This window comes from Dipodomys ordii, unplaced genomic scaffold (genome assembly GCF_000151885.1).
Source record: "Dipodomys ordii isolate 6190 unplaced genomic scaffold, Dord_2.0 Scaffold29, whole genome shotgun sequence".
NCBI lineage: Eukaryota > Metazoa > Chordata > Mammalia > Rodentia > Heteromyidae > Dipodomys > Dipodomys ordii.
The window spans coordinates 5067076-5083591 of record NW_012267245.1 but is presented as its reverse complement, the minus strand read 5'-3'; the positions used below and the strand labels follow the sequence as shown (position 1 = coordinate 5083591).

The 16516-nt window shown below is 51.9% G+C and overlaps 1 protein-coding gene across 1 annotated transcript in view; it reads left to right on the top strand.

Annotated features, from left to right (window-relative positions):
- Positions 1–16516, top strand: part of Spock1 (sparc/osteonectin, cwcv and kazal-like domains proteoglycan (testican) 1) — a gene marked incomplete at its 5' end in the record, with an annotated part of 347529 nt that overhangs the window by 254020 nt on the left and 76993 nt on the right. The window contains one exon of the mRNA XM_013016002.1: positions 8925–9051. Coding sequence (XP_012871456.1) covers positions 8925–9051 — 127 coding nt within the window. The remainder of the gene's footprint in view (positions 1–8924; positions 9052–16516) is intronic.

Sequence of the window (16516 nt, the reverse complement as noted above, 5' to 3'; positions counted from 1 at the left end):
CAGTGGATACAAGTAACACTTTCTTCTCTGTCCAGTTAGGGTGAAATGGATCTTTTGAAACAGAGCGCATCACGAACAGTTGTCCTGAGGGAGTCGGAGGCGCAACCGTTCTTTTACATTTCCCTAATAGCTCGCTATTACATGCTGCTGGCTTGGCAGTTTTCCCTCAGTACAGCAGACCCTTGGTTGGAGCGTGTGTGTGTGTGTGTGTGTGTGTGTGTGTGTGTGTCAGATCAGCGTGTGTGTGCGTGCATGCGTGCAGATTCCTTTGTCCCCATGTGGGCCTAAGGCTGTGCTTGTCAACAAGCTAAACTTTAAGTTAAAACCTCAGCAGTCTGCCTCCCAGGACTCTCTGCCACATGGCTGTGGTCTGTCACCATCTTAATGGAAGGAGACTGCAGATTCAGCCTCTTTCCATTTAGTGGCATTTACATAATCACATCAGCCTGCTGATCTTTATTATCCGGTCAGGAAACACTAGAGATCAGTTTGCCCAGGCTCCCTGAACATATATATTTGTTTGAAGTCTTAAGGAAACTTTGACTTAAGTAATAGCCAAAACTCTGTGAACCACCAGAGATCTGGATCAGACAACTGCCTTTTCTTCTTGACATTTGCCTCTTGACCACACAATTGGTTCCTGGCGCTCTCAAATGTCAAATGGTTTGCAGTATTCTTGAAATTAATAGTGTGTTTCTTGACATATGGAATTTTTTTTCAAGAACAGTTAGCAATCTGTGTTAAAATATGAATAAGAACAAAGCTAGGAAGTTAACATCTCTTCTGTGTAAATTCAGCTATGTCTAGAAATTAAATATCCTGTTCAGTACTACTCATTATAATTACACTACAAATTAATGTCTATTATAGGCAGTACATTTGAGTTTGTGTGTGTGTGAGCTGAGGCCTGAACTCAGGGCCTGTCCCTTAGCTTTTTCTGCTTAAGGTTGATGCTTTACCAGTTGATGCTTTGGCTTTTTGCTGATTAACTGGAGATTAGAGTTCCACAGATTTCTGCCCTGGCTGGCTTTGAGGCTTGATTGGCAGATCTCAGCATCCTGAGTAGCTGAGATTACAGGTGGGAGCTTCTGGCACCCAGCTTACCTATTTGTCTTTCAGTCATATCTCAGGATCCCCTAGACAGCATGAGTTTTGTACCACCAAATGCCAGTACCACTTGGGAGATGACTAGCTCAGGTAATTTATTCTTTCTACAGCTCTCTTTGCCTTGTTAGGAAAATTGGATTCTCTTTGACAGGATCTTGTGTCTGGGACCTTCTTCATTTTGAAAAGCCAAGGACTCTCGAGCCCACACATGCTGGGAGAATCTGTCATGCGGGAGCAGCTTTTGTAAACGACACAGGCCATTATGCTCTTCCTGTGTAATTTTATGACTTCCTATAATGACTGGAATAACCCTAACAACCAAGGAATTACAGCTCCATTTTACACGACAGATTATTTCAATGGTTAACATGTTTTTCATTTCAATTAGCATTCATTAGTTTGGTCCGTGGTTTCAAAACAGCCACCATGTCAACTATCTGAGGATTGTCCACCCCGGCTTCCGCAGCAATTAGTTTTGATTCTGCAAACAAATTCGATTTTATTTTTTGAATGGACAGCTTGATATTAACATGATAATAAAATGCATGCAACCCTTTTATGCTAGCAAACAAATGCTATTATTGCCGGGAAGGGACTGTGCTTTGATGGATTCTCCACACCTCTCCGCTGACAGGGCTGTCTTACAGATCTGACAAGGGAACAAAGAGGGGACAGAAAAGCAGGTCACGTGACCGAGACTGCTTATGTAAGCCTTGATTTTTCGAGCTGTCAAGTGGGGGTAGGAATGGTATCTGTCTTTGGATTGCTGTTGTGTGCGAGGAGTCAGGAGACACCCTGATGACTCTCCTCGCTGGCCTGTGGTAGTGAGCGCAAATGAGATGCCCTGCGATGATTATCTGCCGTCCACGTGCAGAAGAAGACAGTTACATCTGAAGTCTGGCAAACGTGGCGGAAAGCGCAGGGAAAGGCCCCTGCTCTGCGTATTTTTAGCAGCCACCCAGTCTCAGCGCCTCCGCTCATCAGTACATTTTTTGACAGACTATGTTGAGTTCCAGTCAGCTGGGTTATGTCAGGGTACTTCTTCTTGGAAATGTAACAAATCACTGTGCCTGGCCCCTTCTGGCTGGGAGCTCTGACCCCGGCCCCGCTCGGCAAGGGTGCAGGGAATGCTCGGTCACAACTGGTGCTACCCGTGGGGTGGGGCGACGCCAGGGTGTGAGCTGGTTATTGGGGGCACCCCCGTGTTGTCAGGTGAACCATCCTAGAAGCCGCATTGTAAAATATAGAGCCTTGGAGTCTTTATTGTACAGTTAACAGGCTGCAGGCGGCCAGTTGTTACAAAGGCCGGCAGCACGCAAATACACATCACACAGCTAGGAAACATGCTAAAGAGGAAAGAAAGAACAAAAACAACACCAACAAGCCAATTCGGCTCCAATGGAGAGCTTAATTGGAGAACTCCATGATGGCTGGAGCCAGGACACAGGACACGATCATGGAGACACACGTGGCCTGGAGTCTGGCGGCTGGGCTGGTCCGGGCCTAATAGGGTTGGCACAGCGGGCAGATCCTCAGGAAATTCCCAGTCCCAGACACTGGACTGACAGATTCAGGAACCTGTCAGCCAAGTGCCCGCCCTGTCTCCAAGGATCCCGGCCCCCCCCTCACCTGGGAGGCAGGTGATGGGCAGGGGCGTTTCCTTCCCCCAGCATGAAGACAAGATGCCAGATCTGTAATCTACCATGTGGCCCATATGGCGCCAGCCAGACCTGACCTCTTTACTTCACCAAGATGAAAGCAAGTGCAGGAGATGCTGATACTTGGAATTAAGGGTTCAGGGTGACACACAGGAGCCAGGGCAGGAGCTCCTGGGACAGAATTGTTCCAGCGGGTCAGCGAGGCTGCAGCCATTGCCATCATCTGCAACACTGTGATGTGCCCTCGTAAATAAAATGGATGCTAGTAGATCCAGCTGCATAACCTATTTGACAGAATCCTCCGAAGCGTGTTCCAGAGCACAGTTTCTGAGCAGTGGGAGTTTACATGGAAATGAACACATGATTCTGCGTCCTGTTACTACCTAAGTCCCATTCATTTGTTAGAGGGTGTGAGTTTTTGTGTTGTTGGAAGGCTGGCTGGCACTCACTTGTTGAAATTTTCCTTTGAGGCTAAATTTCTTTTAAATATCTGTAAACTTCATGTTTACTACGTAAGAAAAAAATACCAGGGCTGGGAAGGTGGCTCAGTGGTAGAGTGCTTGCCTTGCATGCATGAGGCCCTAGGTTCGATTCCTCAGCACCACATAAGCAAAAAAGAAGCCGGAAGTGGCGCTGTGGCTCAAGTGGTAGAGCGCTAGCCTTGAGCTGAAGAGCTGAGGGACAGTGCCCAGGCCCAGAGTTCAGGCCCCACGACCGGACCCCCCCCCAAAAAAAAATACCAGATATACTGAATAACTAGAAAAGTGGTTGAGCGCAAGTGGTCCACACCTACAATCTCGGCAGCCTGGGCTACATAGCAAGACTTTATCTAAAGAAAAAAAAGTAACAGAAACAGCAAACATTCTGTAAAAAGCCAGCGATTCTGAGTTGTGTTTTCAAATACAAAGAGCCGTGCAACCGCTGCTGTCTGGGGATTCCTGTCGGCTCCACACACGGGGCTCCTCAGCTGTGCCTGGAGCTGGTTTACTCCTTTACTAATAGTTTGGGGGAAGACTCTGAATGAGAATTTCTGGAAACAAGAGGCCCTTGAATTTTTTTTTGTTGCTGTTTAAAACACACACTATTTTTGTCTCCTTGTTAGTACTAATAATTTCTAGAAATAAAAAATTCTGAAGTTCTGTTTTTATATTTTTGTTTTCTTTTTGGTTGGTCGTGCGGCTTGAACTCTGGGCCTGGGCGCTGTCCCTCAGCTCTTCAGCTCAAGGCTAGTGCTCTACCACTGAGCCACCTTCCCAGCCCAGAAGTTCTTTTTTAATGAATTCACTTATTTTGCGCAGGTTCGCACAACAAGGATCAACCCATCTTTCCCAATAACAGAAGTACAGAAACAGTTAAGACCAGGCACTTCTGGGCACTGGGCATGGGAGACACAGGAAGGGAGGATCACAGGTTCACGGCCAGCTCGGGCTACATAATAAGATCTTGTCTCCTAAAGCCAAAAGAAGACCCAGCAATGCTTGGGGAGTGTGCAGAGGCCAAAAAACAAACAGACTTCATGCTGCACTGAGTGTCACTGCCAGGTCTAAAAGTTGTTGTGTTGGGACAGACATTGCCATGCTGTGGGGCTGAGGGTCACAGGAAATCCTTCCCAGAAGGCATGAATGAGGAGCTTGAACAGGAATGGCGTTGCTGTGTGGATAGAAAGTCCTCCCCACCCGAAGCTGCAGGGCCCACGGGAGGGCTGGGGCGTGGCCAGTATGTCTGGCTGCTGACAGAACCAGTAGAACTGAGAGGTAGGGAATCCGGGAAGGGCCGGGAGAGGCAGGTGTGCAGGGGCCGCGCCCAGGCTTTCGGTCTGCACATGGCCATGCTCTGTTGGAATAATGGTCGCCTTTTGTTCTTCAGTTGGGTGGAATCAGGGCAGTGGTTTGGAGTCTGACCTGACCAGAACTGACCGCTGGGCCACAATAGAGCACACATGCAGCCCTCCAGCCCAGGCAGAGGCTCGGGAGGCTTCCTGGGGAAGTGGCGTTTGAACCAGCCGTGAAGAAAGGATGAAGGGGAGATGGGAGCAGGAAAATGGCACGCCAGCTGGAGGAAAAGGCGATACAATGGCACAGAAGTATCAGGGTCCTTGCTGCACTCTGGGAATTAGTGAAAAGTGACAGAACTTCATAGCAGTCATGCTGTGTATGTGTGCTTGCAGGTGTCAGAGAAACGATCAGAGCCACCGCCGCTGCCGGGGGCAGGGTGGAATCGTAAATACCCAAACTCAGAGGCTCTAGAGCGCCCTAACGGATGGACAGATGGGGCGCTCAGGGTGGGAGTCACATGACTCGATCAATACGTCCTTCTTCAAAATCATGAATGTGGGGAATTAAGAAAAAACAGATGGAGTCCAAATAGTTTTGCAGATGATAATTACCAATACTGGGTGAGGGTCCTGTGCGCTGTCACTTACGAAGAGCACGTCGGCTGGGGTTTTCTGTATGATCCGGGTTGAAAATGTCACCCAGGCCGAGATGGAGTCAGCCTGGTGACCAAGGGGAAGCCTGGTCCCACCAGCCCAAATTACTGGGTTCTACTCCCCTCCCCCCACTGGTGAGGGTCTGTGACCCGGGACATAGCCAGCCCAGCAATACACACCACTGCATTCCACTCTTCTTTGACTCGAGAATGGAAATATTTGAGTCAGAAATCTTAGTCTCTTATCTTGACCAAGTAGGTTGATTTTTTTTAAAAAAATATTTGTTCTGAACTGTGGGGATTGAAATACAAACACAGCTGCCAGGGAAGCTACGCCTGGTCGGGCTCCCAGATTCTCATACGTAACTGTCCACGCACGGGCTCCGGACAGAGACCACGGCCAACGCGGCCGCCATCACCCCTGGGGTTAGGTAAGGAGCGGCTGAGTTTGACCCCCCACCCCCAACAGCCATGCTGGGGAACTTGGAATGGCTTAGGCTTTGTGGTTCTTCCCCAGCACGATTTGATTCACGGCTGCTCACAGGGGTGTGGAGCGTATTCCTCTCCACCTAGAGATCCAAGCGGGGGCAGGATTTGAAAGGAGGTCTATATGTAAAATGAAACCCCGGTGATGAACGTGCAGATCCCAGGTAGGAGATTCCGACCGCCCTGGATCACGGCAGTGCAGAAACATGCGTGCTGTAACTGCTGTGTGTCTGCGTGGCCCCGTAAGTCACTTTCCCTCGTGTCTAATTCCTCCGCTATAAAGTGCGGATGGATATCTAACTTCAGTGTTAAGGAGTTGTCTGCTCCTGACCTGGGATTTGGGGCCTAAGTGTACAATGGCCACTGCAGAGTCTGTACATCTAAAGTAGCCGGGTGGTACCAGGCCCTCCACGAGGCACCAGCCAGCCTCACCTCCCTACGCCACTGAATGGTGCAGGGTAGATCTACAGACAGCAGTGCCATGGTCTGCGGGCTGCCAGCCAGCCAGGGGCTCAGCGTCCGCCTTCCCTCCAGCCTTATGCTAAGACCCTTCAGACGCCTTCCCTACACACTCACGCACACCCAGCCTCCTTCAGAAACACCATCGTACACACTCACACACACCCAGCCTCAGGAACACCATCACACACTCACACACTCCCAGCCTCCCTCATCCTACACACTCACACACACCCAGCCTCAGGAACACCATCACACACTCACACACCCCAGCCTCCCTCATCCTACACACTCACGCACACCCAGCCTCCCTCAGAAACACCATCGCACACACTCACGCACACCCAGCCTCCCTCATCCTACACACTCACACCCTCCCTCAGGAACACCATCACACACACACACACACACACTCACACACACCCAGCCTCAGGAACACCATCACACACTCACACACACACACCCAGCCTCCCTCAGGAGCACCATCACACACACACACACACACACAGCCAGCCTCCCTCAGGAGCACCATCACACACACACACACACACACAGCCAGCCTCCCTCAGGAGCACCATCACACACACTCACGCACTCCCCAGCCACCCTGCCGCTGTTTGGACTTCACGGCCCTTTCTGGAAACTTAGAATTGCTTCCATGTGTAGCAACTGACCCCAGCAAAGGGGGCTGCCAGCTGCTGGAACTTCTCCATGCATCTGCCGATTCATTATCAGTGTCAGGCAGTCTGCTGTGCAGATGATGATAAATGTGGGCTAAAGGAATCATGATCTCTCACGACGCACCCCAGGCGGGCAGCCTGCTCTGCGAGTGGAGCCCCCCCTCCCACTGTCCCTCCCCCGGCACCGCCAACCAGAGGAGCAAGCATGTCTGCTGAAGCCAAGCTCCAGACCGCAAGGCCATGTGACCTGAATATTAAGTGATAGGTTTCCTTTTTTTCTTTTCCTTTCTTCCTTCTTTTCCTTTCTGGAGCATGGACTCAAAGCCTGGGCGCTGTCCCTTAGCTTTGCCACTCAAGGCTGGTGCTCTACCACTTGAGCCACAGCTCCACTTTTGGCTTCTTTTTGCTGGTTCATGGGAGATAAGAGTCTCCTGGACTTTCCTGCCCAGGATGGCTTCAAACCTTAATCCTCAGGCCTCAGCCCCCTGAGTTTCTGGGATTACAGACATGAGCCAGGGGTACCTGGCATTCTTCTTCAGTATTGGCAGAGAGGTGGGGCCAATGTGGGTAGCCACTGTGGAAGCGAGAAATCGGTGGAGCACACACAGAGCTGTCTGCAAAGAACTTTTAAGTCCGGGTCTAGTGATTACACAGAGAGGTTTCATCTTGTGATCGCCTATCCTATGCTTTGATCTCATTCACTCCGTCTATTACATCTCAAAGAACTTTGAAGCTAGTGTTCTAGTTGAACCGAGATGCATGAAGACAAAGATGCATCCGTGGATCCTTCCCTGCGACTGTAACTATTTCCCTGGGCCCAGCCACCAGACCCACCCATGACTTCAGGCAAGACTCGGCCCCTCTTGGAGGTTCCCCTTCCTCCCTTAGGAAAGCCAGCAGGTGGGGACTCTCAACTGAGGCTGGCAGGATGGAATACCTTGTCGTGGCGACGTGAGTGTCAGTGCTGAGTCTGAACCCGTGTCTAGATGGTTGCAGAGTCTGACGTACTGCCACCGCTTTGCAGGGCTGCCATGCAAACGCTCTTCAAGGACATGGTAATTGCTTGATTGATGGGCAGTGCAGACACTGGTCCCCTACCTGAGCCCAGCCCCCTGGCCAGGAGTGTCCCTCTGAGTGGTTTTCTGGGAGAGCAGCTTGGGCTCGGGGAGGAAGGGGGGGGGCAGCCACCGCAGGCCTCTATTTCGGTGGTTTTATGATACAGAGATGAGGTTACTTCTGTGGACACAAGCCATCCTAATGGTGTCATTTATCATTATGACAAAGGTTAGGCTGGGGGACCGGAGCTGGAATGAAAAGAGAGAATTCTGATGATTTGGGCCGTTGGGAGTGACATCACCCCAGAGCCGGTATCGACTAGCAAATCGGGAGCCAGGCTGAAATTGCTTTAAAATATATCCAGCGCTAGTTTTCTCCAGCCGCGATCAAGGCCTTTGGATGGGCTGGGTGCTGTGTCTCTGTGTCACGTGATCACATGCTTGCCTGTGTGTCACTCAAACGGAAGGCTGCCCATCAGCTCTGAGAGGCCTTCTGCTGGGCCACACCTGGCATTGAACTGCCATCCGTAATTGTTCCTTCAAAAGGCACTGTGAATCCCTCTCTGTGTCTACGAGTAATGGAATTGTGTGGGGTTTTTTTTGGTTTTATTTTTGTTTTGTCGATCATGGAGCTTGAACTCTGGGCCTGGGCGCTGTCCCTCAGCTCATCAGCTCAAGGCGAGCGCTCTACCACTTGAGCCACAGCAGCACTTCTGGTTTTCTGGTGGTTCATTGGAGATCAGAGTCTCATGGACTTTCCTGCTCAGGCTGGCTTTGAACTGCGATCCTCAGAGCTCAGTCTCCTGAGTAGCTGGGATGACAGGTGTGAACCACCAGCGCCTTGGAATTGTGTTTTACGACAGTGTACAACATTTTAATGGTGACCATCTGGGCTTTTGTGGCAACACCTTTAGCCCCCATCAGTGAGCTCGAAGGAATGGCTGTATGGCTGGGGTGGTCAGGGTCCCCCCTGCCTGGCGGAGGGCTGTTTCGAGCCTGAAAGGACTAATGGGGAGTAAAACCTGAGCTAACACCTCCCCTCTTCTTCTTAGGCAAAAGAAGGGCGGCGCGGCCCACCAACCCTGGGTGGGTCCCTCGAGTCTGGTCAAGTGCAAGCCCTGCCCCTCGGCGCAGTCAGCCATGGTCTGCGGCTCGGACGGCCACACCTACACCTCCAAGGTCAGTCTTCACGGTGCTCGTTGTTTCTGTCATTAGAAAGCCCCCAGGTTTGCTCGTGTGTTCTGTATGAGCCCCTTGGTGGCTCAGGGCCCTGCCCTTGAACAGCTGCCAGGCAGATGTGCTCAGAGAGCGCTCTGCCGGAGAGGCACCCCAGGGACAGCGGTGTATAACTGCCTGCGACCCGGAAGTAAACCCAGAGGGGCCCGGAGGAGTGAAGTGGAGGATGCCGGTCACACAGCTGGGTCTGGGGGGGGGGAGGGGCTCGGGTCACCACCTTGTGAACAGTGTGTGTCGGGACGGGCGCTCTGCCGCCGCTCACCTCATCCAGCAGCAGCAGAGCTGCTTGGCAGCTCTCCTGGGCTCCGTGGCCGAGGAGCCAGTGGACAGCACGCTGTCAACGCCCTGCTCGCTCCCGGCCACCGTGCTGTGTGGCGCTGTGTGGGTCTCCGTCCTTTCCTCTGCCCCCACCGCCCTCGCCCTGCTGCGGGGGCGCTGATGGCTTCTCTCTGTGAGCGAGTCCGCAGGGAATGGCCAGCCCTGGGGAAGCTCTCCGACAGTCCAGCTCCGAGGTGTATTCTGGTGATTCTGTGGCCCTAGCCGCTTTCCCCTAATGATCTTGCGATGCGCGCACCAGATGCTTTTGTTCACCGAAAGTAGAGTTCATCAAGGGAGGAGATGGGCGGGAGGGGATGGAAGAGAGCGAGGGAACAGATGACACCATGTGAAGGACCTGTACTTACTACCTGGCGTATGTAAAAGTAACCCTGCTGTATGTTGTCAACTCTAAACAGCAGTGGCTTTCCTTGTGTTAGCGAGGCCCTGCAGTCTGATTCCTTGCCGTTCCAGAATCGTGTGTAGGACAGGTCTTCCTTCTCTCTTTCAGTAGCTGCCTACTGCCCGCTGCCAGTTGGTCAGAAAACACGGATGGGAGAAAACACGGGTGGGAATACATCTGCAGGTATTCGGCATGGGGCGCACTCAGGATGGGTGCTCATAAGTAGTATTGGGTCGAGCGCAGTCGGGGATTCTCACGTGCGCAGCGCGCTGTGAGTTTGCCAGGATGACAGAGACAGAGTTTAGTGACTGAAAAAATAAGCCATGCCAGTTCTGGCCAAGATCCTTAGCTAAACACCCAGCCCAGGGCATTGGCAGAGTTAGCAGTTCCTTTTAATGCTTCTGTCTTCGTGAAGATCCGATTTGTACTGTTCAAATAATTGCCTTCAAGTCCGGAATGAACAACCCGATACTCCAGCTGGAGACTGGAGTCCAGCCACGAGGTATCAGCAGGGGATTAGGGTTCTGTGTTCAAGTGGTATGCAGTCATCAAGCCCTGGGCAAAACCTGCTCTGGCACTTCTTTTATTCACAGGTGGAACTAAAAATGCCAGGTCCCCATGGCCCTGAGCTTGCCGCCTGCCAGATGTGGTGGGTTGAAATACTGTCAGGTGCCTGGAGAACTTCTCTGGGAATAGTTGCTGGTCAGGGACCCCGGTCTGGGCTGTGACATTACCTTTTGTATATGTGAAGTCGCCTGCTTTCAGGTACCGGTAGAGAGCTGGCTTAGTAGGCAGGATTGGGATTTGAAGAAGCTCTTGCGCTGATTCTTGGCCTGATCTCTGTGTGGCGTTGGGCATGGTCTACAAAGGCCAGCAGCACCCGCCTGACTGAGTTCTGTTTCCCTACCTTAAAACTCCTCCCAGAACAAAAGGAGAGCCGAGGCGGCGGCCTTGGCAGAAGCTGGCTTGTTCCTCCCGTTCCTCACATGTGGTATGTAAGTCAGCTCTCCACTGCTGTAACAAAGCGCCGGACCCAGTCAGCTGATGACAGGGAACCGCATGGGCGTGGCCGCAGAGATCTCAGTCCACCGCCGTCTGGCTCTGTTGGCCTGTGATGGCAGAGTATATTACGATGGGAGCGTGGGACTGAGGATGCTGCTCACTGCACGGCAGCCGTCCAGCAGAGAGAGAAGCGGGAAGGCACCAGGGTTCCACTGTGGCCTTACCTCCTCCCCCAGGCTCCCATTGTGCAAAGGGTCCGGTACTTGCGAGTAGTGCCAAAGCCAGGGACCACGCTACTACATACGGCACACTGGCACCCCAAGAGACAAAGCCTGTGGCGGTTTGACACCCATGGTCTTCTGCCTGGAACCCGTCACTCCCCCCACTTCTGTTTGAGGTTAAAACACAGAAGCGCTGGGCGCTGGTGGCTCACCCCTGTCATCCCAGCTACTCAGGAGGCTGAGATCTGAGGGTCAGGTTCAAAGCCAGCCCAGGCAGGAAAGGCTGTGGGACTCTGATCTCCAAGGAACCATCAGAAAACTGGAAGTGGCGCTGTGGCTCAGGTGGTAGAACGCTCACCTTGAGCTGAAGAGTTGAGGGACAGCGCCCAAGCCCAGAGTTCAAGCCCCCACTACTGACAAACAAAACAGCCCCCCCAAAAACACAGAGAAGAGGGATCACTGGAGAATAGTAGTGGATGCTCACTTAACATAATGAATGACTGATTTCCCAACCCGTGGTGATTTGGTCTTTGTGGATCATTAGCATCAGGAAAGGACAGAGGAGGCCAGGATGCACAGATAACCAAAGGTGATTTCATATTGCTGAGTCAAATTCATTAAAAAAAAAATAGTTTGGGCAACAATGTGTTGTTTTCCAATCATGCCATCCCCATGGAAACCTACACCCCATAACGACAAGTTCTAGCTGTGCGTGTATATTGATTGGCCCTGAAGCCTGTGCAGAGCCAGTTGGCGCGTCCAGAGGAAGGCAGTCTGAGTGTCAGCCCACCTTTGACACTGCTGTCTCTCCCTGGGTGACATCAGATACACTTTCCTTCTGTGTCTGGGCCCTGGAGAGTCGGAGGCTTCTAGAATTGAGGGCTGTTAGGACTCTCGTCTGAGGCAGGCTTCTTCAGTGATCCCACGCCAAGGAGCCACTCAGAGCTCTCCCCCCTCCCAGGATCAAAGAGAGCATCGGTAGGAATTCACAGTCTGAGACGCGGTACCCGCGTACATGCGCGGCCCCAGTGTATTCCAATTCCGTGGAGCCACACTATCGGGAATCAACACTGCAGGCCAGCCGCCCACCCAACCCACTCAGAGGGGGAAGTAGACCGGGACCCTGGGCTCAGCTTCTGGGCAGCCAACATCATTTTACCCTAGGCAGTCCTTAACTGCTTAGGATATCACAGCAAGGAAAGCTGATGTAGTGCAGAAATCCAATTAATACTTATTGAGTCCTTTCTAATGGTGTGTCAATCACCGGGCTAAGTACTAGGGATATGGCTAAGGAAGAAGCAGACAAAGTCCCAGTTTTCATGGAAATTACGAGGAAGATTGACAAATTGAGAAGCGATCTACTTGCAGAAGAACAGGTGGTCTGGAAGATTATTGGGTTCCAGTGGCTGTGGTGGGACCGACCGGTAAGAAGTCAGTTTTCCTCTGAGATAATTGGATCAGCGGGGCCCTTGGAAGAGATCAGCACCGGTGGTGTGGACTGAGTCTCTTAGCCAGCCTCGGCCAGGGCTCTGGATTCCTGTTTTACCACGAGATCTTGTCTCACACTCTCACTAAGATACCATCATCAGGACGCATGTGTAGCCCAGGAGGCCCTGCGAGCTGGATAAACTTCCTCATACAGTTCCCAACCTCAGACATTAACAGATCAAGACAACGGTGGTTGAAAGTCCTCCGCCATCTCCCAGTTTGGAGGTGTCAGCGGCCTTCTTAGAGGAGGTGCTGGTCCCTCTGAGCTCTCAAGACTGGAAAGAATGAGCAAGAGACAGGTCAGGGGGCTCCTGTCTCCAGGAGGAGGGGCATGAAAAGGAACGGGAAGCAAGGCTGGGGGCGGGGGGCGCTAGAGCCCCAATGTCAACATGGCTGTCACCTTCAGGGTGGAGATGGGGGTTGACTTACTGTGGGAATGAGTCTAGAGAAACTGGTAGGGGTCGTGGCTAGTAGGGGTTGAAGAGCACGTGGACAGGGCTGGACTTTGCCTGGAATGACCTGACCATTGGTGGATGAGCAGATGGGTAGACGGTGGGTTGATCGTTCAGTTCTACATCTGCCTGCAGTTGTGTAAGAAGGAAAGAAAGTCTGGGCAGGACTGGAAGGCAGGGTGAACTGTGCGGATCCCCAAGGCGCAGTCCTCAGGGGCTGCTCCAGCACGGCCTGGGCACCAGCTAAAGCAGTGTAGAGGTGGCAGCTGGTCTTGGCAACTGGATTTCAGACAGTGGAAGTCACTTTGGGCCCAAGCCCAGCCGTCCGAAGGATTTCATCTTCCTCTTGGCTGGACTTGCAGGCCTTCCTGCCAACAGCTTTGCGGCTTCACCTGGTACATCTGGGAACTGAGAAACCCTTTCCCTTTTGTTACCTGCAGAGAAAGATGGAATGTTCCAGGGAAAAGCAGCTTGAACACTGCTGACTAGAGCCCAGTCACAAGCACACGGGCCTGGGGAGCGCAGGAGGGCGCAGGGCAGGTCCCCGCTGGTCTACTCCTGACTCTAGAGGGATTTTGTGACAAGGAAAGGATGGCTTCACTGACGCCTGGACGGGGTCTGGGGTGCATTGCTCTCTTCCCAGCCTGCAGCCCAGGGCCCAGGCTGGCCTGTAGGGCCCAGGCTCTGCGGGGCCTCCAGGTATCCCAAGAGCCAGCTTTGGTCTCTGGCCCCAGCTCAGCCGCTGGTAATTGGCAAGCAAGCTCACAAACACCCATCTGCTTTCTCTGCCTCTCCCCTTCACACTTAACTTTCTTAATCGCTGTTAAACAATTAGCAAATGGCTCATTTATGTCTAGACAAAGAAGAGGGATAGGGAGCTGAGGGCGCTGCAGAGAAAAACATTTCTCTTCCCTTCTGAAAGTGAGCGTGGTGGGGGCAGTGGCCGGGCGTGCCCGCCTCCCCGGCTGGCATTTCTTGCAGTGTATTGTCACTGTGGATGCTATTATCTCCTCGGCGCATCTTAATGGTCTCCAACAATTGCGACCAAGTAAAGGTCATGTCTGAAAAGTTCTTGGCGAGCGCCGTCTCTGGGGGCCGACATTTCTCAGCGACGGGAGCTTCTGAAGGCTGGAACAATCAAGGGCGTGGACCTGTGAGGCCTTTCCCCAGGGCTCTGGGGGCCAGGTTTTCTCAGGCTCCCAGACATCTGGCCTCTGTACCTGTCAGGAATGAGACGTTTCTGGGGCTTTCTCTCCAGCAGCTGAAGCAGTCATTATTTGGGAACTTTTGGGGTAGGCCCGGACTATCCAGACCCATGGGGGGGAGAATGGTCTTTGTAAATAGTTCATGAGTGAGGTCTTGCTTTTTCTTGTGTGTGTGTATGCGTGCGTGCGCATACATGTGTGAATGTGGGCATGTGCATGCACGCGCTCATACTAGTGCTTGAACTCAGGGCCTGGGCACTGTCCCTTAGCACTCTTTGCTCAAGGCTGGTACTCGGCCACTTGAATCCTACCTCTGCTTTCAGCTTCTTTGGTAGTTAGCTGGATATAAGTCCTGTGGTCAGGGAGGCAGAGGCACCGGGCATCCGTGAAGGCCGCAGGCCAGGCGAGCCTCAGCACGCTTCCTCTCGGCAGCACGCTTCCTCTGGGGGACAGGAGTGGCGGGCTGCGTCTGGATCCTCTCAGGAAGAGAGTTCCATGCAGACAGCCTGGCAGACGTCAGCAGTCTGGGAACCGGCTAGCATAGATTTCACTATTCTGATTTTCTTTTGCTTCTAAAAAGCCAACCATGAGGGTTTTGAGACTTTAGGAAAATACAAAAATGGCACCTAGCCAACTCTAATGAGTGCGTTTGCTTTGGGCATTAGACAGTGGCGGTTTCAGGACAAATCCCCGATGGCAGAGGCCCCATTTCACCTTTCCTCCTCAGGCCTTGTTCGCCACACCTTTCCCTCCATAGTCTAGGAAAGTCATGTATCATCTGATAAGGAGAGCTCAGTTCCACAGTCTGATCCCTCCCCGCACCCCAGCTATTGGTTTATTAAATAGAGTGGTCCTAGTTATTGTTTGTTGTTTGTTTGTTTTGGGTTGGTCATGGTGCTTGAACTCTGGGCCTGGGCGCTGTCCCTAAGCTCTTCAGCTCAAGGCGAGCGCTCTACCACTTGAGCCACAGCGCCACTTCTGGTTTTCTGGTGGTTCATGGGAGATCAGAGTCTCATAGACTTTCCTGCCCGGGCTGGCTTTGAACCATGATCCTCAGATCTCAGTCTCCTGAGTAGCTAGGATGGCAGGCGTGAGCCACCGGCGCCAGGCCCTTGTCCTAGGTTCATTATTCACCCCTTGCGTCCCTCAGGCTTTTGGAAGGGGTATGTGCAAATAATATTTAAAGTATTAATTGTGTATCAGTTAGGACAGAGGTTTTCGCTCCTGTCACAGAAACCCAAATGGGACAGAAGTGAGTGGGATCCGCTTTTGTTTCTTCGTTCATGTAAACTCTACACGAGCAGCCTGAGGTCAGTGTTCAGCCTGCACAGGGAGGGCGGCCGGTGGCCGGATCCTCCGAGCTTGCAATGTGGTCATTCTCAGTCATTGTAACTGTGGAGCTGCTGTCCCTGGGGCCGGGGTGCCTGGGGTACCTAGCCAGAGGAGAAGGAAAGAAGAGGGGAATGGCTAGAAGCCACCTCATTACTTTTGCTCATTTTCTGTTGGCCAGGGCTTAATCGTATGCTACCCTCAAGCTGCAAAGGAGGCTGGGAAATGCAGTTTTTAGTCACAACTATGTGCCTAGCCACAATCTGAAAGTCATATTATTAAAGGAGGGACAGAGCGAATATGGGGTTATCTACCAGTCACTACGACAGTAATATCTAAATACCAATAGCAGTGAAAACACAGCATTTATTGAACATGTATCTGTAAGGTTTTAGGTGAGGAAAAGAACACGCAGAAGGAGGTAAAGGTGAAGGAAGGAAAGCTTATTGGGGTACGCTCTCGGGCAAACTCCCGGTGGGGATCAGAGAGGTCACGCAGAGTTGGATTGTAGCAGTGTTTATATGGCCGGAGTCAGCAGGAACCTTTAGCACATAACTTGTTTTGCGAGTTTGAACAGTTTCGGGCTAGAGCCCCTGAAGGACGGGCTGATTGGGACCGGTGGTGTGTAATTGGGACAGGTGGGGGATAAGAAAGTGGCTTTCCTCAGCTGCCCTGCCCTCCAGGGACCTGCCAGTGCCAGTGTTCTTTACCATGACATTGTGCTTAAGGGCTGTACTGTTTTATTTTCTGTATCATTCCATCTAATTTAAAAAATCAAATGAAGAAAGTACCACTACCAGTCCCAAAGTGAAATGTTATCTTTAAGTGAAAATTACTTGTGAAGAGAAGCTTTCTGCTCAGTTTGTTTTGTATGTTTATGTTTTAACTGTTGGCATCATTAAAAAAAATATACTTGTAGGGCTGGGAAGGTGGCTCAGTGGTAGAGAGCTTGCCTCGTAAGCATGAGGCCCTGGGTTCGATTCCTCAGAACCA